The following is a 27428-nucleotide window of genomic DNA, read 5'->3' as shown; positions in this document are numbered from 1 at the left end:
TTTTTTTTTGATAGTTAGTTTAGTCAGTTGCTCATGTTTCCTGTAAAATAGCCCCCTTTTAACTCCTTGCATTGAGAAGCCATGAAGTTGGAAGATTCAAACCTATTTTACCCATTCACCATTTTAGATGTAGTTTGGACCTTTTACTTGATGTGTTAGTGGCTGATATGAAGGATTTGATAAGAGTATGTCCTTTTTTCTAATGGAAATTGATAGCCTGTGGGAACAATTTTTATATGCACTGTTTCAGAAACTGAAATTTTGGCAAAATTCTGCATACACAGTCAGTTGACCTGCATTTTGTTTTGATCTTTGTCGAAACCAAATTGGTTTTGTGAAATCTCGGTCCTTTTGACTGAAATTTCAAACCATGAATTATATATGAACATAAGCTGACCTTAGCTCCTTGCCAGTTTTTAGCTTCGGTCACATATGTTTCCTTTCCATCAAATGAACCCCCTTATGGCCATCAAAGCACTTTCTTGCTAGATGGTCTTTAATCTCTAGTCTGCACTTAATTCTTGAACAGCCTGGGTTGATGACAGAGTGACGTTCTAACCCCTACAAGGGTTTCTTGGGTGAACAACAACAGCCTCAATTCATGGGAGGTGTTGACTCACGTTTTATTGGTGGGTTAGTGGATATCGTGCAATGTGAAGTGCTATCTTTAATGGTTTCATATTTTTCTAGGGCGTCCATGGCTTTTGAGGAGGTGCATTATTATGGATATGAGAATACATATTCTTTTAGGCATGGAGGTATTAATGAAGCTTCTTCTTGCCAAGTACCTTCTACCCTTTAAGCTCAAGAGGACAACAAGATTGTTTTTGCATCAAGTTGACTTGGACGGCATATTTGGTCTCATTTGAACTCAATGTGGGTTGAGTTCTTCTTAGAGAGGGAGGATTGACGTAGTGGCAATGGATTGACGGAGAGAATTAGTGGCCATCCAAGTGTGGTCGGTGGTAAGAGGGGTTTTCTGTAATTTTACCTTTCTTCTCAAGGGTCTTTATGTAATTTGTTTTTGCTTTATGGGTCTATATATAATTTTCTATTTTAATTATATTAGAAGACGAATTTTAAAGCTGTGCAGCCCATTCTAGTCGCTGGTTCAGTTTAGGTTAGTATTTTGTTAATTAGAAGTCTTATTTTAAGTTGTTAACTTTTAATACTTAGAAGGTTGAAGTCCATTGGACCACTAGTTTTTGTTTTAATATAAAAAGATTGTACACTCCCCCCATCGACTGGAATGAGAAAAAATATTTTTCCATCGGAAATTGAGAGTTGTTCTCTCTCTCTCTCCCCTCCCCCTTCTCCCCTGTCGATGTCTCCTCTCTTCTCTTTCTTCCCATCAACTTCTGTTTTCTCCCTCACATTCCATGCAGACAGATCAACTGCTCTTTCCATCTCTGCTATGGATCTATTTTCTTTCCAGGGAAGCAACTGTGCTAGTCCCTTATTTCTTCTCTTCTTTCTCTCTCCAATATTCTTTTTCTCTTCTCTCTGTTCAGATCAGTACACCCTGCCACATGCATTGAAGAGGCTTCCTGCTATTTGGTTTGTCAGTAACAGGGCAATTTATTTAATCCTATACTGTGTTAGTCTGAAATTAACATCAGATCTGGTTTTCTCTTATTCTGTTCTGAATTAATTTTCACTGATTACAGATAATCTAAACCCGGGTTACTACTTTCTGTCGATTCCCTGTTCTGTTTGCTTGTTTGAACCCACTTGATCAATGTTAACTTCTTGATTTTGCATCAGTAGTATATATCAGTGAGCCTGTCTGCATATGAGATCTAAATCTCTGGATTTCAGGCTGCGTTAAGTTTCTTAGGTTTATTTGGAAGTTGGGAGTTTGGGCAAATGTCTTCGGGGAGGTCTTTTTCTTTTACGAGATAAAAAAATTTGTTGCATTTAGTTTTAATATGATATTTAGATAGGCCTTCAAACAGATAGTCTTGTTTCTGTTTATGTTTGTTTTTTGTTTTTGGTTGCACGATGACACTGTCCATAGTTTTAATATGATATGTGATGTGGTATGGGAGGCTGAAACGGGTCAATACTATGAAACCTAATAGAAGAAGCAGGATTACAGCGACTAAAAAAACAGAATTTTTGGACAGAATATGGAAGGGTTAATAAATTTAGATCAACCCACAGGAAGTGGCTGATACTATAACCAAATGTTGGTATTTTACGTTGGATGATATACCCAAAATCTTAGGTTCATCCACTGGTCGGATTGAGAGAAACAGACAGTAACAGAATTAGAAAGCTAATTAATAGAAAATAGAAAGTATTGAAAGAACTATTGCAACTTAAGATCCAGCAGTCTGATGGGCGGCTTCAAACTGGAATTGAAGGCAACACCAAGGTGCTGGAGTGGCTTACTAAAAACTCGGGTTAATCAGATGTTCCAGAAATCAAACTGAAAATAACAACTTACAATGTTGTCAATGCTGTCAAACAGACCCATCACAGACACTAACAGGCTGGAAAAAAAGCAGATTTGATTAGGGTAGAACAGCGATAGTTGGTTATTCAGGCACAAAATAAATTCTGATATTACCTGGGAATTGCCCACAACAGAGGAAGTATGATTGCTGAACTTGCAGTACAGAATATCAGTTGGAAAACAGAAGAAAAGAGGTAGATTCATTAGACTTAACTACTGTGGGCCAAGGAAGAGAAAGGGCTTCACCTTCACCAACCAAACCAAAGCTTCACTTTAAAGTATATCTAATATCTACCAGTTTAAGTTGTAAGGGGTGAGTAGATTGGCCCGGTCGCCTCCATCCTTTCGGATAATGGATGGTTCCCTCCCTCCCTTTGCTGACCTCTGGTCCTCTCTTCCGCCCATCACTCTTGGACATCGTGGAAGGGTATATAGGGCTGTTTGGCTTCCCTCTTCCCAAGGAACATTTTCCTCAGCCTCTGCTTGTGATTTCATCTATAAAACTATTTGGTTTAAAGGTCATATTCTGTGCCATAGCTTCACAGCTTGGCGTGCTCTCTCTAACTGCCTCCCCACTTAGACCTTCTTTATATACTCGCATATTCAGGTCCCTCCCTCTTGTTGTCTCTTTTGGAATGGTACCAAAGATATTGACCATCTCTCTTTCTCTTGTCCCTTCACCTCCTCTGTCTAGAAGAAGGTCCTCAGTTCCTGCTGGCCATCCTGTAGGAGAATCCTTCCCCTGTCTAGTGAATGGATCTAGATTGACATGACTTTTGGTGGGTTTACCATATGTGATTCTATAGGGAAGCTTGCTTTTGGGGCTACTACAAACCATATTTAGATGGAGCGAAACCTACGTAGATGGAGTCCCAAATCCAGGTCATTTGACAAGATTTGGAAAGCCATTTATTTTGAGGTCAGGTCTTAGATTAGATAGGTTGCATTCGTCAACGTCTGATTTTAGAAACACCAAAAAATAGGCTTATTGTTGTCCCCTGGGGCCTTCCGACCTCCATCATCCCCCACCCCCCCATCTTAATGTATCCCTTCTTTTGTCTGGGCTCTAAGCCTTTGGTGTTGCTGTTCCTCCTTTTTGGTGATTTGTCCCTTTGGCTCCCCTTCCCCCTTTCCCTTTGTATATTCTTCCTATTGGTAATGAATTTATTTATTCACCAAAAAATAAAAGTTGTAAGGGGTGCATGACGCGTACATATGTGTCATGTACTAAACCCATGAGCCAATATCTTTTATGCGATATGGCTGCTTGTCCTTGTAATTTTGTTTTAAGTAGTCTTCTAGACTTCTTATGTTTCCTATTCCTAGTCTAGTTTGGGTTCCTTTTGTCATTTTAATTCCTTATAGCATAAATAAAGGGGGTGAGGTCTCACTCACTCATGATTCTGGTTTTCATTGTACAAGAAGAATCTTCTTACCGTCGTTTTTCTTCTCTCCTTTTATTCTTCTTTCTTCTTTTATTATAGCTCTACTGGTTTATGAGGTCTGAATTTGTTACATGTTATCAGAGCCCTAATAAACCAGTTGATTATTCTCTTCGACACTGGTTTGAGGGAGGTTCGATGTGCTTTCTTCGATTGCTGGCTGCAGCAGCCCATGTTGCCTATCTACATGTTGTCCTACAGTTTGTGAGAAGATGAAAAGAAATTAGGGCTTATTTGCATCTATTTACTGCTGGTTATAAAGTTTCCAATCTCCTCTACATATATCAGATGTGATTCCCAAATTCTGGAATTTTTTCTGATGATCAAAGAGTTGCTGATTGCTACATATCTCACCACCTGATGTTCCTGATTCTTTGAGAACTGATCAAGGGCACCTAGAATAGAATTCGGCCCAGGTTTCATCATATTCTCATGGTCTGATTTTCTGCAATTACTTATCTCCTTATTGGCTGCGATACTCTGTTTTTGGGTCAAAATCCAGACCCACTGTTTCTTCAATTGCATCTGATCCATCCACCCGATCAGAATTAGTTTGTGGGAAGTTATTTCTCTATCCAGGCAGGCTGCTCGACAGTGATTCGAGGTCATTCTGACCTATTGATTGTGATTAATTAGATTTCTCCTAATTCTGCTCTATCAGATACTGTTTCTGGTTTTCTGAGATTAAAAATCTCCATTGTTATTGCTTCCGGCTACTCTCCTTCAACCACAACAGTTTAATCATTATCTGTTTGTGGTACCACAGTTCTTTGGTTCTCTTGGGAATTTTTACCTTGATCTTGGCATCTTGTTCTTATGGCAGATCCTAAACCTCTTTTGGATACTGTCCAAGTTCAGATTACAACCATTAAGCTGAATGGTGTATCTAAATATGTATTATGGGCCCAAGCTGTACAGACTTATATTCATGCCAAAAGAAAGATGAAATGCCAAAAAGAAGGATGAAATTTATTACAGATGACTCCCCTACTGCTGATCCTAAATATCTGGCCTCTCTAACTGCTTGTGAAGAATGGATGTGTGAAAACTCTACTATCAAGATTTGGTTGTGGAACAGTATTGAACCATCTATTGCTGGTAATGTTATGTTCCATACCACTACTAGGGGTGTTTGGGAAGATTTATGAGAAAGCTTCTCTCAGAAGAAGAATATTTACCATTTGTATGATCTGAGATTTTTAATTTCACACAGGGAGATAAGTCATTAAATGAATACATTGCCAGTTACAAGTATTATTGAAGAACTCCAGATTCACCAACCTCTGATTACTGATCTGGAGCAGTTGAAGCATCAAAGGGCTGAGTTTCATATTGCCAAATTTCTGGCTGGTCTCTACTTTGACTACCAATTACTTAAAACTTAAAAGCCCACTTCTCGCCGAGGAAAAAAGTGCCTTTACTTGGTGAGGCATTTTCTCTTATTCATCGAATGGTTACTACTTCCGGGGCAGATTCCTTTCCTTCCTCTAAGGATAGTTTGGCTTTCCTTGCTGGTCAAGGTCGAGGTTCCACCTCTTCACGCTAGTGTTCCTTTTGCGGCAAACCCAACCACATTGTGGATACTTGTTGGGCTAAACATGGGCTACCAGACTGGGCAAATGAGTTAGCTAGCACTGCTTGCATTGAGAGTTATACAGAGTGTCTTTTGGTAACACCACTATAGCATCTACATCTGGTGGCTCTTCTACTGTTTCTATGTCTCGGGATGATTACAAATAAATTCTATGGCATCTCAAACAACTTGAGACGTCTGCATCCACTTCTACAGCCACTTCAGCCCACACAGATACATCTGCTTTTCTATCCACTGTATCTTCTACCCCATGGATTATTGAGATGGTTGGTAAGTCTGAAGTATTTTCTTCCTTGTCTACACTTCATGTTTCCCCTTCTATTATTCTTGCTAATGGTTCTTCCACCAATGCATAGTTTTTACGGCGGTAAGGCGACGGAGGCGTTTGAGGGTATTTCGGAGCACCTTAGCGATAAGGCGGGCATAAAGCGTCGCCTTATTGACTAAAACGTTCTTGTGTAATTTTTTTATAAAACCAATCTATTTGACTCAAATCCTAGTTGAATCCTATTACTCATATGTTAAATAAATATTAAAGGTTCATATTCATACCAATGTAAGATATTCATCAAGAAAAAAAATCAATAAAGTGAATAAACTAAGTTCATCTTCATCAATCATCAATCATCAATCATCATAACATATTAACATATAATATAAATACATAATTATGAAACAAAATTATAAATATAAAGAAAAGAAGACATAAAAAATACAAGTATTTATTATACTTACCTCTATGATGCCAAAATGAGTGCCTAAGCCCTAAGGTCATCGAATATATTTCTACTCCTGTCAAAGAAGAATGAAGCTCACCGCTGCAAGAGCAAAATGGTCGCCTAGATCAGTGGTTCTTCCTTGTTCCTTGATTCCTTCTCAAAGCCCTTTCTTAAAACCCTTGACAAAATCCAAATCCTGTTTGTGAATCGTGTTTTTGTTTTGTTTGTTTTGGTTATTTTTGGTGGAGTAAAGCTGATCCCATACATCTCAAGTATTAACAAAATTATACACCTACCAATAAAAAATCTATATTTGGAATCTTCATCAAGTAATTTAAAAATGTGTTTAAAAAAAAGAAAAAACTCATAAGGCGCCACTTCACATAAGGCGGAGTACTGCCTTACCATCTCTAGACCGCATCAACGCCAAGGCGCTGGTAAGGCGACGCTTTAGTAGCGCCTTAAAAACTATGCACCAATGTTACTGGTTATGGTCGCCTTACCAGCACCTTAAAAACTATGCACCCATGTCACTGGTTATGGTACAATATCCCCTACTTCATGCCTAACTCTATCATTTGTTTTACATGTTCCCTAGTTACCATTAAGTCTTTTATCTGTCTGTCAACTTACTAAATCATTTAACTGTTTTGTTACCTTCTATCCTTCTTACTGTGTTTTTAAGGATCTTCAGACAAGGAGGACGATTGGTGAGAGCTTGAGCAGGTTGGACTCTACTACCTGGATGGCACTGGGCCAACTTTTTTTTTTTTTTGGGTTACATCTACTAGTGGGCCTTCACCTTTTTAATGGCATGTTTGTCTGGGACATCTATCTTTATCTAAGCTTCAACACACGGCTCTAAGTTGCAAGTCTTTCTCTAGTTTTGAATGTGAAGCTTGTAAACCGGGGATGCATCATAGATCATCTTTTCCCCTTCCTAGTGTCTAGGAGTCCATCTTCTTTTTCATTAGTTCATTCTGATATTTGGGGTCCATGTCGTGTTAAGAATAAGTTAGGCTTTTCATACTTGGTTACCTTTGTGATGATCATTGCCGTTTGACTTTGGTTTACTTGTTGAAAGATTGTTACGAGTTTTTTTCTATGTTCAAATTTTATTAAAATGAAATACAAACTTGGTTTGGTACTTTTTTCAAGGTTTTCAGATCTGATAATGCTCTTGAATATACACAACGTGAGAATATTAATAATGCTCTAGGAAATTGGGCTTAGTTTTCAGCCTCATGAGTCATGAGGGTATTGAGAATGATGGGGTAATTTGATGCTGATTGGGCTGGTGGTGATTGTGACATGAGGTCTACTATGGGTTTTTGCACCTTTGGTGGTGGTAATTTAGTCACTTGGCGTATCAAGAAGCATACCATTGTGGTTTGATCTAGTGCGGAAGCTGAGTTTAGAGCTATGGCTCATACCATTGTTGAGTTGATGTGGTTACATTCTCTTCTTTAAGAGTTGGGGTTTCTTGATTCACATCCTATGAAGATGTATTGTGACAATCAAGCTGCTATCTACATTGCAAGCAACCCTGTGTTTCATGAGAGGACGAAGCATATTGAGGTTGACTGTCACTTTATATGGAATATATGATTACCAAGCTTCTTTTTGGACCTGCTTTCTGGAGGAATTGTTTCAAGCTAGGCATGGTTTATTTATAAGCTCTACCTTGAGGGGAGTGTTAAATTGTGAGTAATATATACTAGTTTAAGTTGTAAGGGGGTACATGACCATATGTACCATAGTCCGTGTGGGTACATGTGTCATGTACTAGACCCATATGCTAATAGCTTCTATGTGATATGGCTGCCTGTCCTTGTAATTCTGTTTTAAGTAGTCTTCTAGGTGTCTTATGTTTCCTATTGCGAGTCTAGTTTGGTTTCCTTTCTATATAAATAGACAAAGGGGGTGAGGTCTCACTCACTCATGGTTCTGGTTTTCATTGTACAAGCAGAATCCATCGTTTCTGTCCTCTCATCTTCTTTCTTCTTTTATTATAGTTCTTTCGGTTTATTAGGTCTGAGTTTGTTACAACCATAGCAGCACACACTCATGAGGAGCCATATTTTTCATTCACCGAAACAGATAGAGGTGTTCTCCCTTTCTTCAATTTATAAGGTAAACAATTACAAAGTAAAACACACTCCATGCGTGGGAGAGCTGGACAGCAAAGGAAACTCCTAGATTGCTATTACTATGAAAGAAAACTACTTTCTGAAAAAGAGAAACTACCTATCTAATATCTACTTAGCTGTAACAAGGAAATATATAAATTGAAACTTAATAAAATAGAATCTAGATAAAGATCTGGAAAATCTCAGCATCACCCAGCTCCGTCCACGCATGCTGTCCTTGGGCCCACAGAATATCTCCCAAAATCACCCCACACAAGACAATAACCTGCCTTGAAGTACGTCCACGTAATGGCACTATGAGACCCAAAAAATATGACAGAATCTCTTGTCTACAATATACTAATCGATGGTTATTTTGAGGTTAGAAACAGGGGCTGGACCTGGGCTTAATTAACACCAACACATGGGCCAAACTGAAACACGAACAGTTACACGACCACTGTTCACATGAGCAGTAATACTTGAACAATTTCCTCCCTTGAACCACAGCAATTTGGAGATAAGCCTTTGAACAGATTGTTTCTAATGCTTTTCTTTTTTATGACACTGTCCACATTTTGTGCATTTGTATATCACTTCGATATTATTAAGGAGTCATATTTCAGTTGCGAAGTGTTATGTGGAAGTTAGAAGTATGTGCTGCTTTTATGAAATCACTGCATAAATTTCTGTTTGATTTTATTTAGTTTTATTATTTAGCTGCTGTTTCAAAGGAAAATTTAGTACCATATGAGTCTAACATTTCTTCCTGCAGATATGTCCCATCCTTCATACCACCTCCTTTGGCAACCAAAGGAAAAGAACCTGAGAAAAAGGTCAGTATGTCTACCCTTGCTGGTATTGGTTGCATTGCTGTTTTGCTAGAGTTTTGCTTGGGGGTGTGATACAATAGAACCAGGGTCCACACCCAAGACTATGAGGCCTAACCAAAACTACTATAGAATCTTTGGTAATTGATTTTGAGATGATATCCTGGGACCTCCTGGTAGAATAGCACATGCGAGGTAAAATATACTATTCCGATGATCTCTGTATGGAGGCATGTCATAATTGATTTATGTGGTAGTACCCTATCAGTTCCCACTTCTATAGATTGTAAAATAGATATTTTTTTTTTCTTCTTTTCGGAGATACTTTTTTAGGGAAATGAATTCTCCTGGTCACGCGGCCCCTACGCCAGCACGAGGGCCTATCTGAGGGCACATATGGGCATCAACAGGGGGTGGGTTTTTTGGGTTTCACAGGGGTGAGGCATCATTTTTCCGCCCTCTGTCTGGGTGCAGGAGCCACGCGATCAGGGAGCGTTCATTTCCCCTACTTTTTTAGTTGGGGGTCATTGCCTTGGATGTGGACATTAGGTCTTTATTGTTATTCTTTTATTTCTAAAATTGTTCTCGCAGAAGATAGGTTTGTGTCCCTTCTCATATCTTGCATGACTCCTAACTTGCAGAAAGAGGAGGAGAAGCCAAAGGAAAAAGGAAAGTCACGAAACATAGATCACTTTATGGAGGAGCTGAAGCTTGAGCAGGAGATGCGAGAAAAGCGCAATCAAGAGCGTGAACATTGGCGTGAGGGTCGCCATAGTGAGAGTTCTGCTGTAAGTTGTTCCTCATATAAACTTGGATTTGACCACTATAAAAGGAGGCATTAGAATTTTGTTAATTAATATTTCAGTTGTGCTTTTTCTCTGAAATTAACTTGGAATCTACACTATATAAGGAGCAAGTAGAATTTCACGAGTTAAAATACTGCAATTATACTTTGATGTTGCTACTTGTCTCCTTTGCACTGCTTTTAGCTTCTTGATTACAAAATTTTTGTCTGAACAAGCATAGATTAGATAAAAGATAGCTAACTCTCCTACCCTAGCATAATGGGCACCTATTTTGAGCCATCTGGAGGGATGATATGTCCAGCCTGAGCTATTAGTAGATAAGTTGCTAGGTGGATTGGTCATGTCAAATTTCATGGTCCAGGTTAATCAAATTGGACTTCTCCCTCTGTTTTTTCAGTTATAAAATTTCCTTTGACTGTTCAACCAGTTTTTGTACCTTTGTTTGGAAGATTTGGCAAACTCTGTTTGACCTGAAATTTGACAGGTGGATGGAGTGCATAGACTGCCTATGCACCAATGCCAGTAAAGCTGGCATGTGGAAATAATAAAGTTTTCCCTTTGTGCTGGGCCTGGCATAATTGCTTTTGTGCCACTCCACAACTAGTTTTGAGTATACTAGGAGATGTCCTTTACATGGCCTTGTAAAGAAAGGGGATCCTTCACGGTCTAATGTATTGAGACATGTGGAGGGCTTATCTGGTCAAACCAACCATTGAATGGGTGATGCACTCTTTGGTCTCGCTATATCAAGTTTGGGTCCCATCTCAACCTAATGGTCCATAGCATATTGAACTTCTTCTACTCTTGTACTGTTCAGTCATCAGACCCAAAATGTGAAAAGTTGACATTTCAACCATTTTTAAAGCTTCATATATTGCCACATGGGAAATTTCATGTGTGTGCTTTATTTGATATGGTGAACATGGAGAGCTTCTTAGATTTGATGACTTTTATTCTTGCAGCCACCTACCCGATTTGATGAGCTACCAGATGATTTTGATCCAAGTGGGAAGCTTCCTGGATCATTTGATGATGGGGACCCACAGACAACAAACCTGTATGTTGGAAACCTCTCACCTCAGGTGATGTTTTATTATGCTATTTCATTTTAACTACATTAAATCTTATAATGCTTTCACACATTGGACCATTAAGGAATGATGATCTGATCCCATTGCATGGCACTGGATCTTGTTAGGTCGATGAGAATTTTCTTTTGAGGACTTTTGGAAGATTTGGGCCCATTGCTAGTGTGAAGATAATGTGGCCTCGGACAGAAGAGGAAAGGAGGCGGCAGAGAAACTGTGGTTTTGTTGCTTTCATGAATAGAGTTGATGGTCAGGCTGCAAAGGATGAAATGCAAGGTCTGGATCTATATGGTTTTTGGATATAAAAGACACCCACCGTATTATTGTTCTGACAGGTTAAAGTAAGAACGGATTATACAACTTCTGAGATGACCGTACAATTTAGCTGAAGGCGTGCCAGAGGATTGATAGATAATAATGACTAGTCAATTAATTGTGGCAGGAAGGGTGTAGAAGATGCAAATTCTAAATTTCTAATTTCAATTGAATAACTAATAAGCAGAATTTGACTCCGAAAGCTCAGAAACCTAGAAGCAATCTCTTGAATAATGTTCTTAATTTGCTGTACAATATGGCATTAGTCTTTTATATCGCTGATGCTGTTGTATATAATTTTATTATTTGAACAATACAGGGTAAGTCTACGTACACACTTGCCCCTCCCAGACCTTGCAGTAGCAGGAGCCTCGTGCACTGGGTTGCTCTTTTTTAGCAATACAGGGTACAAACCTTGGGATACTAAAACATTTTGTGATGTTTCAGGGGTTGTTGTTTATGAGTATGAGTTGAAGATTGGGTGGGGTAAGTCTGTCTCTCTTCCAGCACAAGCCCTTCCTGCTCCCCCACCAGGGCAGATGGCCATCAGGAGCAAGGAGGTAAGTAATGATTTCATATTTTATGAAGTTCAGTTCACTCAAGTTTTTCTTTCGATTTTCTGTCTTTGAATGCATAGGGATGGTTTTCTTTTACTTTCCTCCTCCCCCCCCCCCCCCCCCTTTTTAACATAGCTTCCTTTATAGTTTTCTTTATGGTCTCGAATGCGAATGAAGTTTGTACTCATCCTGTTTTCTTGTAAGACATTTTCATGATGTTGTAGCTTACAGAATATTGTGTGACAGGGTGGTACCGTGATCCTATCTGGTCCTGATGGCCCTCCAGTAACATCCGTCCCGAATCAGAGCTCTGAGCTGGTGGGTTAACTAACTTTTTGTTCACTGCCCCTCTCTAAATTCCATTTAGTGAACTGGGTTTTACTTATTATCAATGAGCTATTTTATTTTGCAAATTTATGGTTACACATTGCCTGGATTGCACAAGTCTCATGTCTACTGTTCATATATGAATATTGGCTGCATGCAATGCATCATTTTATTACTGAGCTCATTTATTGTTTCGATTGTTTGGTTGATCACTGTCACCAGTCCAGTCTTAAGCTAGGCTGTGCTAGATCTGGATGTGGATGTTAATCAGGGTTTGAGACTTCCGATATCCTATTCTTGTTTCCCCTCTTATATTAAATTTGGTAATGATACTAGCGAAGAAAGCAACCCCTAGAAGGTTATATCTTTTTTCCCATTAACTTACTAATGCGGTTTGATCTTAACTGTATCACTTAACATCTCTTGACAATCATCATATTATGTTGAGTTGACTTGTCACTCTTAATGCGTAAGTTTTCTTGATGGCTTGATTTTGGTGGATAGGTTCTTACTCCCAACGTTCCAGATATAATGGTTGTTCCGCCTGAGGATGATCATCTCCACCATGTAATTGATACAATGGCTTTGCATGTTCTTGATGGAGGATGCACTTTTGAGCAAGCTATAATGGAGAGAGGTCGTGGAAATCCACTTTTTAACTTCTTATTTGAGCTAGGGTCAAAGGAACATACATACTATGTTTGGAGGCTGTACTCCTTTGCTCAGGTACATCTTCGATGTTCATGATTGGACATGCATTTTATCTTGCAGACTCTGAGTGATGAATTTCTTGTTCTTGTGCAAATTTAGGGTGATACTCTTCACAGGTGGAGAACAGAACCTTTCATCATGATAACTGGGAGTGGGAGGTAATACATCTGCAAAAGTTTCTTTTGTACATGTAGTATCTTCTGCTTCTTTAGGAAGTCAGAAATGAAAACCTGAATGATTTTCTCTATTAAATAATGCAATTTATCAAACTTTTATTTTTTATTTTATTTTATTATGTAATTCAGATGGATTCCACCCCCTCTGCCTGCTACAAAGAGCCCAGAACATGAGAAAGAGTCTGGTACCACATTTGCTGCAGGAAGAAACAGGGTAGGTGTTTGATTTGGGTAGTGGCTTTTCTGATTTTTTGTAAAATTCCATATCTGGGAATCTATAACTAATGTTCCTAAAAACTGCAATTTAACTGAAATTGAACTGAAATTTTCTGATTCACTAGTTTGGCCTTCAATTAACTCCTGCAGCGTGTAGAAATGGAACGGACATTGACGGACTCACAGAGAGATGAGTTTGAGGATATGCTTAGGGCTTTGACGTTAGAAAGGAGCCAGATAAAAGAAGCAATGGGATTTTCTCTAGATAATGCTGATGCAGCTGGAGAGGTACTGGCTTCGAATCAATGCCCTGAGTTTATGGTGCTTGGTTTGCCTCCTAGTACATTTGCCCCTCCCAGACCCTGCAGTAGCGGGAGCCTCCTGCACTTCATATCACTTTTCCAATTTAACTATGTTATTATGGCGTGTCTTGATTCTTACATAATGTACTCTTGCACATGCAGGTTGTTGAAGTTCTTACTGAATCTTTGACACTTAAAGAAACCCTTATCCCGACCAAGGTTGCAAGGCTAATGCTTGTTTCTGATATCCTTCATAACAGTAGTGCTCCCGTAAAGAATGCATCTGCCTACCGTACAAAATTTGAAGCTACCCTACCTGACATAATGGAGAGCTTCAATGATTTGTACCGTGGTATCACAGGAAGGATCACTGCTGAGGCCCTTAAGGTACACCCTTGGGAATTATATCTGGACTCACTGTTTTTTTTTTTGCATTATCTTTACTGCCTTGGCATCCTCTCTGGACTTACTGGTCTGCTTGTATTTGTAATTTTGACATTATCTTCAATGAGGTTCTGCAGGAACGAGTTTTGAAGGTTCTCCAAGTGTGGTCAGATTGGTTTCTCTTTTCAGATGCATATTTGAATGGGCTGCGAGCTACTTTTCTTCGACCTGGGAACTCTGGTGTGCTACCTTTTCATGCTATATGTGGGGATGCACCGGAAATTGAAAACAAAAGGAGCTCTGAAGATATATCTGATGGGGGTAAGATTAGCCAGGATGCTGCATTGGCAATGGGGAAAGGAGCTGCAATGGAGGAGTTATTTAGTCTCCCTCTTGCTGAGCTGGAAAGACGTTGCAGACATAATGGGCTATCACTGGTTGGTGGTAGGGAAATGATGGTTGCACGGTTGCTTAGTCTTGAAGATGCAGAGAAACAAAGGGGCTATGAACGAGAAGATGACATTAGATATGGATCAGGTCACTCAAATGACTCAAATTCAGGTAGATACTCAAAGGATGACAGTGGCTGGAATGCAAATAATGTTGGTCGTAGAGAAAATAACCATGGAACAGAACCAGTAGGGTCTTCAAGATGGAGTAATTTTGAGGATGATGGGTTGCGGTTACAAGGCAAAGGTTCCTCTGCACCTTTGGCTCCAACCCTTCCTATTCCAGAGGCAGAACTAAAATCCTTTGCAAAGAAAGGGAAATCAGATCCCGTCTTGCCAGTTTCTAAATGGGCTCGAGAGGATGATGGCAGTGATGATGAAGATAAGAAAAATGCTCAGGGTCTGGGGTTGAGCTACTCATCTTCTGGAAGTGAAAATCCAGGTGATGGTCCCAGCAAGGCTGATGACGTAGAAGTTGCATCTGATCCAAGCATTCCTTCACACCCTGATAGTGGCATGAATGAAGAACAGAGGTATTATTCTTCTCGCTTAAAACAATGTTGTTGGATCATACCTTCATTTAATTGTAATTCAGCTGTGCTATATTAGTAGAATTGGTGCTCGACTGCTGTTATGTTCTGCAGACAAAAGTTGAGGCGTCTGGAGGTTGCTGTTATGGAATATCGTGAGTCACTTGAAGAGCGTGGTGTCAAAAACTCGGAGGAAATTGAGAAGAAAGTGGCAATCTACCGGAGACGGTTACAGTCAGAGTTTGGGTTATCAGATACAAATGAAGATGTTTCAGGGAAAAGTAAGCATTCATCACATGAGTATGGCCATCCTAAAGGCTTTGAGAATTTTAAAATGTCAAGTGTCTTAGCATCATATATGCATTGATGGGTGCTATTTTGCTTCTTACATAGTGTGTGATTCAAGTATTTCAGGAGTAGCCAATCCAGTTTGGGATGGGTCAATGCTGATCCATTTTTAAGATTAGTTTGGATCAGCCAATCCAGACAATTCCAACCTAGGATAAGCTATAAGTGGATCTGATGATCCGGACTGATCCAACATTGGGGACCAATCGGATGCCTTGATTCTTGTGTTTCTTCCAAGGAAAAAAATAATTTGGTAATTGTTCTCTGGGTGTTCTTCTAGATGTTATTCACTCTGTTCATACCATTGCATTATGGAGGTAGAATACATAGGGGTGTGGAGAAATTCTGTTACTTCATTTCGAATATCTTTAGTTAATCTAGGTTGGCTTGGCACTTACAGTGTGTGGTTCCATTGGTGAATCTGGTCCAAAAACTGTGTGATGGATGGGTAGCTCACTTGCATCTGCCATATGGCATCTTAGGAGGGCTGAAATTTGTGAACAGATAGACAGTAAGCCCCTCTGCTCACTTGTCACGTTTCAGCCCGAACTGTCGAAACAAATTAAAATTGGGACTAGAAAGGCTGCATGGACTACTGTTAATGTAGTACTGTATTTGAAAGGCTCAAAACAGTAGCCAATAGATAAGATCTTTACTCAAAAGGATAATTCAGATTATAAGGAATGATGGATAGACTAGGCTGTGACGGATGGGAAGGGCTGAGATGGAGGTCTAGTGGTGTAGGGCCTGAGGAGACTGGTTGCTGAAAGTTCCGGCCCAATCGGCCAAGTAAAACAGAAAATAGGGATGAGTCCTAGTGTGGATAGGACTAGGTATTTAGATAATTTAGGGTACTGAAACTAGGGTTTGGTAACAGGGAATCAAGGTACTGTTGTAGGTGTCAATTAAGCGAAAACAGTAGCTGATTAAAAAAAGAAACCAGAATCGATTAGGTTTTGGAAGGGTCTTAACAAGGCTTAAAGGGGCACAAGTAGATTAGGAAATATGAAGATGTTTCAAAATCCAGCCGCAGGAATCAGGCCAAATTTGAATTGATAGGGTTGATGTAGGTATGATAAAAAAATTTAGGTCAATCGGATGGCTGAATTGCTGAATCTGAACAAACACCTTGTATCCATCCTTCTAGATCAGGATTCTAGTTGAATAAAGCGAAGAAAAGTACTTGATGATTGCAGCAAGAGGAGATTTAATAATAATAAAAATGAAGAAAATAACACCCAGGCTTCACACCGCTAGGTAGTTTGATTGGATCAAACACCAACCTACCTTGATCGCGCACGAGGAGGTTCCTTGATCAAACACCAGGGATCTTGATCAAACATGAGATTTCTTCAGTGAAGGAGAGGAGCAAAAGAAACAACTTTGTTTATCAAATTCGTGTACAATGCTGACCCTTCTTACAACCTTAAATAGAAAACTCAAAAATAGACTTGGACACTAAAAGGAAAGGCCCAACCAAATCCTTAACTTATTGAAAAACTTAAACTAACTTGGTAACTGAAATAACAAAAAAAATAGACTCAAAACAAGAATGGATTTATAGACTCATAATCCAGCCTAATTTAAACACTTAATAGCTAGTAAAATAAAGAAATAAAGACATTAACTTAACTAATCCCAGATGCCTATCCTAAACCATATTAAAGGCCCATTAAAGTGGCCCATTACGAAAAAAAAAGAAGAAAAACAGATGGAATTAAGGGTCCAACACATATATAATCCATCCCAAAGCTTATTTCTGATAAAATAAGCCCCATTTAGGTTTTTTAACCGTGGTGGTGCAAGGTCATACATGGGAGATCAAATGATTGAATTTGCAGGTGAAATTTGACATGTGGCCAATCCATACCATTCTATCCCATGGTCTGAGTTTCCACATCATCCTCACATGGCACAAATAGGTGATCCACCAAGTCAAGCTTAGGTGGGCAGGCCACCCACCCAACCTTTTACCTTTGTGTTATGATTTTCCTCTAGTAATTTTGTTTTAGTGAGCCACTGAGAGAGCTTGTAAACTGGCTGTTGAACTGGGTCAGATCCAAGTCTGGTTCTCAAATTATGTTACTGGCTGAATTTGCTTTGGTGTTTTTCATACTTAAAAAGATGAAGAGAGGTTTCTGGCCACCACCATGCACATGCCATCCAGTTAATGTCTCTTCATATGACTACAAATTTACTGAAGTCGGTACCATAATTCTACAGTTCTCCTCTACTTTGTAGATACAGCGTAGAGGCTCCTAGTGAGGTCCTAGCATAACCTGCATTTGCCTCTTCACTCTTGATTTGCTGGTTTTCGTTCCATTCATTGATGAGTTTCTAAGAACCACTTTGACGACTTTTTTTGTGTTTTTCTCTTTTCCTATTGATGGTTGATTATGGTTGGCTGAAAGGATTTTAATAAATCTCTGAAATTGCAGAAAGGTCATCACTGGAAAGGAAGGACAGGCAAGGTGATTCCCGTGAGTCTTCACGGAAGCGACATCGCAGCCAGAGCCGAAGCCAAAGCCGAAGTCCGCAGTGTAGGTCTATGACTAGAGATAAGGAAAGGGAAAGGGAAAATGACATCGACAGAGATTGGGACAAGCACCGTGACAGAGATAAATCACATGAACTGGAAATTGGAAGGGGAAGGGATCAGGAGAAGAGTGGAAGCAGGGAGAGAGATGATCATGATAAAGGTAGAGAAAGAGACAAGGATCGAAGGAAAAGGGGGAAGTGAAATGGGTGGCATTATGTTGTTTCTCAAGATCAAATTATGCCTGTTAACTGAAATGATATCAGGAGTGCGAGGGCAGCGGAGGCCTGTGAGTTAAATTTTCTCCTTGGATGCTTAAAAAGAAATGGGTACTTGAAGCAATTTACTGTATTTTTGCTTGGTACTTTTCAGATGTGTCAATGTTTTGAGGATCATAGTAAGGCAAAATTTGCAGATGAAGGGAAATCTTAATTCAAGGTTTGTGGTTTCTGGTTCAGATGTCCTAAAAACACCGGTTATCTAGCGCAGGGAAGTTCTCTGAGGGGATATTTGTAGTTTCCCATCTTTAATGTTTGATGCAGCTATCAGTTTTATTGTTAGCCTCGTGATTAAGTTTCTGGTCTCGTTAATTTTTTATATTTTGTTGTTTACTCCTCTACCCCTCATCTCTTTTGGTATTAACAATTACAAGATTACGTCTGATCCGGAGATACAGTGCTGTTGCTGTCATGTATGCCTTGACAGGGCATATGTATCTGTGATGACTGGCTGAGAAGGCACTCTCTTAACTGCCCTAAAAATCTACGATGTATTTTTGGGTGTATTGTACCTAATCACATCTAGCCTTATTAAAGAGTCAAGTAAGTTTTGGCTCAAAAGCATTAATAGTATTATGCCATATAGAATGATCAACAGGTAGAATTTGTTTGACATTTGTAGGGCAAGGGTTGGAATCAAATTGCTTTGGTTGGGGTTAGTCTACTTGGTGTGCTATTGATCGAATGGTTAAAACTGTAGCTTCTTATTTTGTTTGGTTGAACAGCAACATTTTTATTTTGTGGTGCTAAGCCTAATCAATATGTTCTGGTGAAGCTAATCTCTTTATGGATCTGTGATTCTAATGTTATTTCTGTCCCTAATCCTAACATTGGTTTTGTTGAGGAGAGCTATATGATCATACCAGGGCCTACATGCTAGTTATTGGCTAGTGATTATTTGTGATGGAAGTTGGGATCCAACCAATGGAGATGCCAGATGGGTGTCTTTGTTGTTTCATAACTCTAGTTTCCTTGTAATGTGTATGAATTATAGTATTGCAGTATGGGCACAGGAGTCTCAGGCACGGGCTCTCTCTCGAGGACTTCCAAGTCACCAAAAATCAAGGATGGTAAAGAAGTAGAAATCTGGACTGATTGCGAGATTATGATTTCTTGGTTTCAAGAGTGAGGGCAGTACAATTTGGCATGGGATCTTTTTGCTGTTTTATATGTTATCTATCAGTTTTTGTCAACATTTAAATCAGTGGTGTTTGTGAGGAAGGAAATGACGGTTATTTCAGTGGCTAATAGAACTGCTAAGAAAGTACGGCTGGAGAAATATGTCTCTTAATATTAATGTACTTCAGATCTCTACTTGATTTACTTGATTTAACGATTGAAATACAATGATGGTGAGTCATAGGGTTGAGATAAGCGATGTCAATTTCCTGTGCTGTTTGAAATGGAAGACAGTTTCTGGAGAAGTCTATGCTTACAGTTTCCCTGCAGATCTTCATAGGCACCAATTCAGAAACCGATTGATCTAGGCTGATTCCAATCTGGATTGGATCAGAATCAGCTGGACCCAATTTGGATCCGGGTTCTGGGTTTTTTGAAAACTTGTTCAAAGGGGTAAAATTGTTACTTACAGCCTTACTGTCTAGATATGCCTTCTCATGCATTTCCTGAGTGCTTTGAATAAATTAACAGTAGTAACAAAAGACTACCTGAGCACTACTTGAGGTGGTAAGTTCCACTTCAAAAGCAATCCACAACCTCTTTCTTCTCCTCTTCTGGGTCTTGTTTGACCATTGAGGATTGCAAGTGAGCAAAAGTCCCAAGACAACTCTTTAATCAAATGATTGTCATAAAGTATCCTTCAGAACATGATGGATCACCGACCGCATGCAATTAGATTTAGAAAAAAAAAATTAATGTTGATCGGATCTATGAACATGGCATTGCTGAATTGTCGAATTTTTCACGAATCGCTATGCGCAGCTAGGGTCGGCATTTGACTTCCCGACAAGAAGGACTTGATAAGAGTCAGAGCCAGTTTGGGTCTATGCAGAGGGACCTCATGACCTGCTCCTCTCACTGATACAAATGTGAGACCCGCGTACTGCTGTGTCCATCCTCCAACCTGCAACAAATCACAATTATGAGTCAGCAGCAGTAGTCTGATATTCCACAATCTCATTTGGCTTTCAAGAAAAGGATGAAGGATGAGCTATTCGGAAGTCGATCAAAGTTCAACTCATATATCTGTCAAGAAGCCTATAGAGCTAGCATTCGTAAGTGTGCCCCAATTATGTAGAGATTGTTAGCTGTCATTTCGTCGAAAGTGTTTTAAGATGGACAAATTGTTTAAGTAAGCATTAACTTCAATTAGACAATAAAAGTTAATAAGCCTTGCGAATTAGGTTGAGACCTAGATCACCGGTATCCATCTTCTGGGCTCCTCATTAGTCTTCAAGCTCATCAGCACTCAAAGCAAGCTGACCATGCAATTGGATTCCATCAAGGCAGTCTATATGAATCAGGGTTACCTTTGAAGTAAGGAGCTGTCTTTGTTTTTTTCATTTTTAAGACCAACATTCTAAAGAAATCACATTACAACAGGTATTGTTCAGTGAAATCCCCGATTGTCTGGCCGGGTGCTGTAGATATTTTAAGTTACTAATGTATCCATGTCATGATCTCTGCACTCTTTAGTTTCTCATGAACACAAGCATAGGGAATGCCACAACCTGAGGTCAAGTGAATTGTCTGTTTTGATAACTCAACTATGGAACTCAGATTAGGAGACCAAACTCAAAACTTTGGGTGTCCATTTTGTTTCTGACTGAAACTGAAATGTGTAATGGTGTTGAAGACAGTATAAAGAGTTACACTGTTTTCATGGATGACTGGACTAGTGGCTGGACTGTTGACCACTAGGCCATGACATTTTCATTTTAAGCCAGAGGTCCTGCAAGAACCAGCACTGCCACTTGAACTCTTAGATACCAAGATATCAAGGTAATGACTTAACCACAGCACCAAGAGAAGGATACAGGTTTCTATGACACATTTATCATTTTATATACTAAATAGCATCTGCAGCTTTGATCAGACTGTTCAGATAATACTGCCAACCATCAGGCCAGAAACAGTCTGACATCCTGTCTGGTTTTGGATAAATATACTAACCTTGCCAAACCTGCCTCACTGACACATTTTACTGATTTGTATGTCGGGTTAGCAGCGCAGACATTGTAGAAAACCAAAGCCAAACCTTTAGCATGAAATCCCAAAAAAAAAATTTTGACCTTCTCTAAGAAGATAGTCAAACCACATTTAGATGGAATAAGGCTCAAATGAGTTCAGGTCAGGTGCCAAAGTCGTTAATTTAAGCAGTCGAAATATATACTTAGGTGTACCAAATAAAAGAAAAATCATTAATTCATATATAAAATGAATTACCTAATGTTGCAAAAGTAAATCAATGAAACTCTACAAATATACAGGGAAGTCACCATTCTAATTGGAGAGAGAGAGAGAAAGAGAGAGAGAGAGAGAGAGGACTGTACCTGTCCATCATCGTACCAAGCATGAAAAGGAGTCACAGTTGGAAGCTTAAGAGCATCTATGGTGTACCGGGTGGATGTAACTGGTATAACAGCATCTGTATCTCCGCTGCCATAATGAAGGAAAATTAAGGAATAGTAAAATAATTAGCACTTTCTCAATCAGAAATCCCAAAGAAGTCCTTTAATTGATCAAGGTGGTTTGTAGAGCGCCACAATCATAAAGCAGAGAATCTTATGCTCTACATGTAACACCCTATCATATAGAGATCTAGAGGGGTAATTCTTTCAAGTTCTTACCAGGATCATTGTTTGTAGAAATGAATCAGGATCAGATATTTTGGCTTATGTCTGTAACAGTTCAAAGATCCAACCATCTGGTTTGAATAGTCTCATGGTGAAACTACTAAAAAAGAATAAGAAAAGTAAATTTAGGTCTTATCAGACAACAAATGCAATACTGGGCTAGTAGTAGTTTTGTTCCCCACCCACCAAGAGGTTGCTAGTTCAAACATTGTTGAATCAAGCCCTGATATTAACTAAAGATTTTATTACACTATTTAATCACTGGTTCAATGATTTATACTGGTTTGACCTTCTGGCCTGATGGTTCCACAAAAATACTACTGATCTTCAAGTGAGCTTCAATGTGTTAATCCCACATCAATTGTGAGTGAGAAATCCATTTCCTAGTATACATGTGAACACCATCCTCTCCTAAGATCAGTATATCAAGATGGAGATTAACATTGTATCAGAGCTGGTTACACTCTGCCACCCTTCTGGTTCTGTCTGACTCCATCCTCCCCTTCTTGTTTCTGTCCACGTGTACAGTGGTTCCGACTCACCTACACATGAGGGGGAGTGTTAATCCCACATTGATTGCGAGCGAGAAATCCCTTTCCTAATATATCCATGAGCACTCTCCTCTCATAAGATCAATTTTCTGAAATGGAGATTTACACAATAAATCTCTGAACCCATATCTTCCACTCTCCACTTTTCAACCACAATTCTGAATTCTTTTGCAACTAGAACTCAATTATCAAGACAAAGATGAAGTTTGACGGGATGATAACAGGAAGGGCTTTGATGGTGGTTCCTTTTAATGATGAAGATGAGAGTGTCTCCAATAGGAACTGGACAACATGAGGGATTTTGGCAACTCCCGGGTTATCTAGAACTCTATTATTGAGATATAGATGAAGTTTGACTGGATGACAGTAGGTAGGGTTTTGATGGGGGGTTTCCTCTAGTGATGAAGTTTCCCAAAGGCACTGGACAACATGAGGGATTTTGACAACTTCCCAGGATTTTTCTGAGGATTGGAAAAAGAAGCCACACCCTTGTTCGTAGCTCTTGAGAAGCAAAGTATATTGTACCCAAAAAAAATAAAAGAGGAGAACCAAAGTATGGGAAAAACTTCTAGAAATTGGAAATATTTAGGGATTAGAAATAATTTTGAAGGGAAGGGAAGAATTTATAGATATCCATTTACTATGATAAAGAGAACAACTTTTCTAACAGCGATGCCACTGCCACATGAGGAGGGGCAGAAAAGTTTCTAGATGAATTTCAAGATCTTGTCATGGAGCAGGTGGGAAACTGATAGCAATACGAAGAAGGTTACACTTGAAGTTGTTATAAAAAAATGAGAGGTCAGTGTTGCTGTTTTGCAAGAGTCGAAGTATCAAACTTTACCCCCAAAAAAAAAGAAAAAAAGAAAAAAAGAAAAGAGTCCAAGATTTACATAATCTCCAACAGATGCAAGAGACATATTTGGCTCATAATAGATATGGGTTGGTTACTTGTACTACTGGAAGGGTCCGCAGGAGGAAGTGCATTAATGCAGTTAAAATTCTTATATCTCCAACAAATAAGTGAATTCTGGGGCAACAGATTCATACACAGGTTTGGGGTCTGCATATATTCATCACATGGATAGATTTGGCAAAGCAAGGGTGGGTTCCATCTAAAAGACTACACATAACAAAATCGCATAAATTTTGAAGCTTTTGGGAACTCTACCATAAATCTCAACTTGAATATTTGTTTTAGTTAATCTCTCAAGCAATGCCATCTGACAATGGTTCCTAATCATATTAAGACTTTCACCTCTTGAAGCACCAACCTAAAATATATTTCATTTATTTCCATTAATTTTCAGATTATTTCTCTTCTTTATTGACAGAAAAAAGATAATTAATCATCAAGTTTATGCTTGCACTTTGACCTGGATAAATTTGGTTCTGATGCCTCACATCATTGCCTTTGCTGTCTCAAACATCAGCTCACTGGATAAGTTTTGGTTTTTAGGTTTTATACTACCTTGCATAGACACATTTCAATATATGTGAGGGTGTACAGCAATGTCTGACATCAACATAAATGAGCACAATGGGCACTTGATCGTTCAGATACTAGGCTTATTCTATGGTTAACTAGTGAAGAAAGTATCTAAGGGAAGTTAAAGAGGCACCTGAATATCCAAATACGAAGCCCCAAAGGCATAAGTTCGCGATAAATGTCCAGCACTGACGTGGGAGAGTCCTTCCAGTTAGTATTAACCAAGTCACTGCAAAAGAGGAAGACAAATTGCAAAATATAAAAATATGAGTTTCTTTCTGCCACTACAGTCAAGTTGATCAAAAGTAAAAACAAGTGATGTTATTAGAGATATTTGCAGAAAATCAACCCATGGTACTCCTTGCACGATCAGCAAAAACTAAACAGAGTCCAATACAATTATATGTAGGCAATGGTACAAATTTTGTCAGACCTGGAAGATCTTTAATGCTTAATAGCATGACCCAATCTAGTGGCTGGAATCATGAATCACCCAATTAATGGAACAGTTAAGAAAAAAACCTTCAGTTTCAGCTCAACTGTACAAAATGTCATTGATGGGATGTAAACTAACATCACATACAAGTTCCAAACAGAATATGGACTGTGGACATCAGAGCTGAGAAGGTAAACACTAAAACTTTCTTCATCTTTCATCCATTAAATGTGTTTGAACGATTTTCAAAAGTTTGATATTTTGCGAGCAATATGATACCTGCAAGTCTCCCATTTAGAAGGTGCAGCTTCTGGCTTAACATGAAGTGCCTTCTGAACCTCAGGTGAATTAAAATATACAGTTGAGTGTGCCTCAGTGCATGGATCATACTTTTCACTGATGCGACCAACCTTCTATAAAATTAAAACCATCATCCATAAGTGATCTGATACAAATAATTCAGACACTGCATCTAAAGTCTTAGATCCATCTTTTAAAAGGGAGGTGGGGAGGAAGATTACAATTTCATGCCGGAATTACCAGAACATGAAATAAATATATGTCACAACGTAATAAGACATATTACTGAAAAAGCAGAATGTTAAGATCCTTGAAAGTGCTGCTACTTACAAACAGTCTCTTCAGCAGCCTACTGGATGAGCTATAATTGCCAGTGCAGGCAGGAGTATAGATGCTATATGGATCAATGTTTCCAACTTCTTCGTTTGCAATATCCAGAATCTTATTACACTGGTCTGAGGAGTGAATAAATGATTCGAAGTCACAATAGCGGTTCAGAAGGTTGTAGGATTGGTCAGATATCAAACCAGCAGACCACATAAATTGGAAAATTCCCATGTGATCGGTGAAATCATTGGTCAGAGCATTTCCCACCTGCATTACAAATACAATGTAGTTGTTTATTCTGTTCCAATGATGCACAGTGGCCAGAGTCTTCTAATTCTCCAAGAAGAAGTTACATACCATATATCCTTTAAGATTAATTCTATCTGTCTTAGTTGCCAGCTGGTACCTTACAATGGCTTGGGCAAGCTGAGGAACATAATGTCCTAAAAGAAAATTCATATGCTAGCATTAATTTGAATATTCATAGGTAATGTATCATTTATAGAGAATAAAAACCAGGTAGATTGTGAAGCCATGAACTACCTCCATAGCTTTCTCCAGTGATGTAGAATTCCCTTCCTATATATTGTGGAAATTGGTCAAACCACTTAAGCAGAAATACCAACGAGTCCTCAGCTGCAACCGTAGAAGGAAATAGATTTAATAATAAGGATTATCAGATGTATTTGAAACAAGGCAAGACACCAAAGAATCCAAAGTTCTACCAGTCCGTTTATCTCCATTGATCAGAATATCATTGGAGTTGTCCGAGTAGGAAAATCCAACACCAACTGGGGAGTCAAGAAAGATGATGTTTGCCACTGCAAAATGACAAATAGTTAAATACAGTTTTGCTCCAGCAAGAAATCTAAGATGAATATACAACTTGCCAGATACAAGTTCTGAAAATAATTTACTCCAGGCATGAATATCCAATATAATTCCAGTACATATATTAGTTGGAGTCAAATCAAGGTAAGCCTAATTTTCAGAAAGATAGAGGACCTTGAGTGATTTGAAAGAAGATAAAATATTTGATGCAGGGTAAATTTATTCTTGAATCCCCACACAAAATGCTTTATCTATAAGTAAGTACAGGATTCCAGTAGTCCAGACTTTTGAGAGACCAAAGAGGGTTTCAGAAGTACAGGTCAGAATCAAAAGCTAAGAAGGGAGAAATTCCCCATATGACTATCTCCTAAGGTACACACTTTGTTCCTTGATTTGGATGAGGGAAATGGTTTGATTTGATACATCCTATGATACATTAGATAGATCCAGAACTAATTTTCAGCTCTGTCCTAGTGAATGTCAACCAGTTCAAAAAGTCGAAGGAGTCCATACCTTGGTTCCAAGAATAAGGATTCAGATAAAGGGTCTTTCCATCTGGCTTAATATGAAATGGACCAATTTCCTCAGCCTCCCCATAAGCAATTGAAGAACATCCAGGCCCTAGAGGAAACAACTCTTGGGTCAGAAACAAATAACAAACTGAAAAGAGAAAAGAGAAAAGAGAACAAATTTGGCAGAAATCAGCTAATGAAGAAACAAAAGAAGCTAATACAATTGGTAAGTTGCCCACTAAATTATAAAAAAAAAATCGTAGTAAGATCAATAGATAACAGAACAAGAAGAACGAAATGATAAAAAGTCAAACAAACACAAGAGTTCCTGAAAGTATTAACGATTAAAGATAAGGGTTTATGAGAGAGACCTCCATTGAGCCAAAGAACAAGGGGCTTTGTGGAAGGTTCTTCAGCAGCTTCAATCAACCAATAGAACAGATTCCTCCCAGACGCCACATTGACATACCCAGAATATTGAGAAAAGTTCACATTAAAGGTCTGACCTGGAAGCTCAAGAATCTTATCCAGCTCTTGTTGGGTAGTAGAGCTGCCAGTTTGCAGCTGAACTAGGAAGAAGAAGAGATGAAGAACGAAAACCCATTTCCAACTCTCCATCTGTTTAAGGTAGAGAGGTGCTACCAGGAAATTGCTCTTCTGGGTATAGGATAGTAATCATTTTATAGTGGGCAACTGGGCAACTGGGCAACATCAACGTGGGCTCATGTAATTGCTCATGGTCAAGCCATTTGTGCCGCCTGCGGTTATTGGCAAACAATCATTGTTTATTATTATTCATTCTCTCTCAATGGGTCACATTTTAGTGTTTTCATCTGGGTTTTAAAAATCGAGAATTGAATCAATGAATCGGCGGATTCCTATTGGAATTGATTGATATTGATCTCGATTTTCGTTGATACCAATCGTTAGTTTTGAAACAAAATTGAATCAGCTGATTCAGGAGATTTGATT

At 38.9% G+C, this 27428-nt stretch overlaps 2 protein-coding genes across 2 annotated transcripts; one reads left to right on the top strand and one right to left on the bottom strand.

Moving 5' to 3' along the window:
• Nucleotides 1-5410: 5410 nt before the first annotated feature.
• Nucleotides 5411-18477, top strand: LOC122065423 (protein RRC1-like). The gene is made up of 16 exons (XM_042629240.1): nt 5411-5764; nt 6899-6939; nt 9118-9178; nt 9814-9960; nt 10941-11060; nt 11177-11342; nt 11829-11941; nt 12185-12256; nt 12770-12991; nt 13076-13134; nt 13282-13366; nt 13519-13656; nt 13833-14057; nt 14192-15036; nt 15148-15314; nt 17820-18477. The coding sequence occupies exons 1-16, from the start codon at nt 5627-5629 to the stop codon at nt 18119-18121; spliced, it is 2901 nt and encodes a 966-aa protein (XP_042485174.1). The 5' UTR covers nt 5411-5626; the 3' UTR covers nt 18122-18477.
• Nucleotides 18478-19960: 1483 nt separating this feature from the next.
• On the bottom strand, nt 19961-27198 carry LOC122065424 (serine carboxypeptidase II-2). The gene is made up of 10 exons (XM_042629241.1): nt 26828-27198; nt 26458-26565; nt 25839-25934; nt 25657-25749; nt 25471-25556; nt 25117-25380; nt 24766-24899; nt 24184-24279; nt 21708-21813; nt 19961-20278 (listed from the first exon to the last, which is right to left on the bottom strand). Exons 1-10 carry the CDS (start codon nt 27072-27074, stop codon nt 20117-20119), a joined length of 1392 nt encoding a protein of 463 aa, XP_042485175.1. The 5' UTR covers nt 27075-27198; the 3' UTR covers nt 19961-20116.
• Nucleotides 27199-27428: the final 230 nt, after the last annotated feature.

Source organism: Macadamia integrifolia, unplaced genomic scaffold, assembly GCF_013358625.1.
Source record: "Macadamia integrifolia cultivar HAES 741 unplaced genomic scaffold, SCU_Mint_v3 scaffold2003, whole genome shotgun sequence".
In the NCBI taxonomy this organism is placed as follows: Eukaryota; Viridiplantae; Streptophyta; class Magnoliopsida; order Proteales; family Proteaceae; genus Macadamia; species Macadamia integrifolia.
Note: the sequence above shows the minus strand (reverse complement) of the source record. Positions and strands in the feature narration are given on the sequence as shown.

Coding starts and splice junctions, on each gene's coding strand:
- LOC122065423 (XM_042629240.1), top strand. CDS start 5,627: ATGATTACAAATAAATTCTATGGCATCTCAAACAACTTGAGACGTCTG. Junction 9,179..9,813: donor GAAAAGAACCTGAGAAAAAG/GTCAGTATGTCT, acceptor CCTAACTTGCAG/AAAGAGGAGGAGAAGCCAAA. Junction 9,961..10,940: donor GCCATAGTGAGAGTTCTGCT/GTAAGTTGTTCC, acceptor TTATTCTTGCAG/CCACCTACCCGATTTGATGA.
- LOC122065424 (XM_042629241.1), bottom strand. CDS start 27,074: ATGGAGAGTTGGAAATGGGTTTTCGTTCTTCATCTCTTCTTCTTCCTA. Junction 25,750..25,838: donor CAATGGAGATAAACGGACTG/GTAGAACTTTGG, acceptor CTACGGTTGCAG/CTGAGGACTCGTTGGTATTT. Junction 25,381..25,470: donor TTAATCTTAAAGGATATATG/GTATGTAACTTC, acceptor TTTGTAATGCAG/GTGGGAAATGCTCTGACCAA.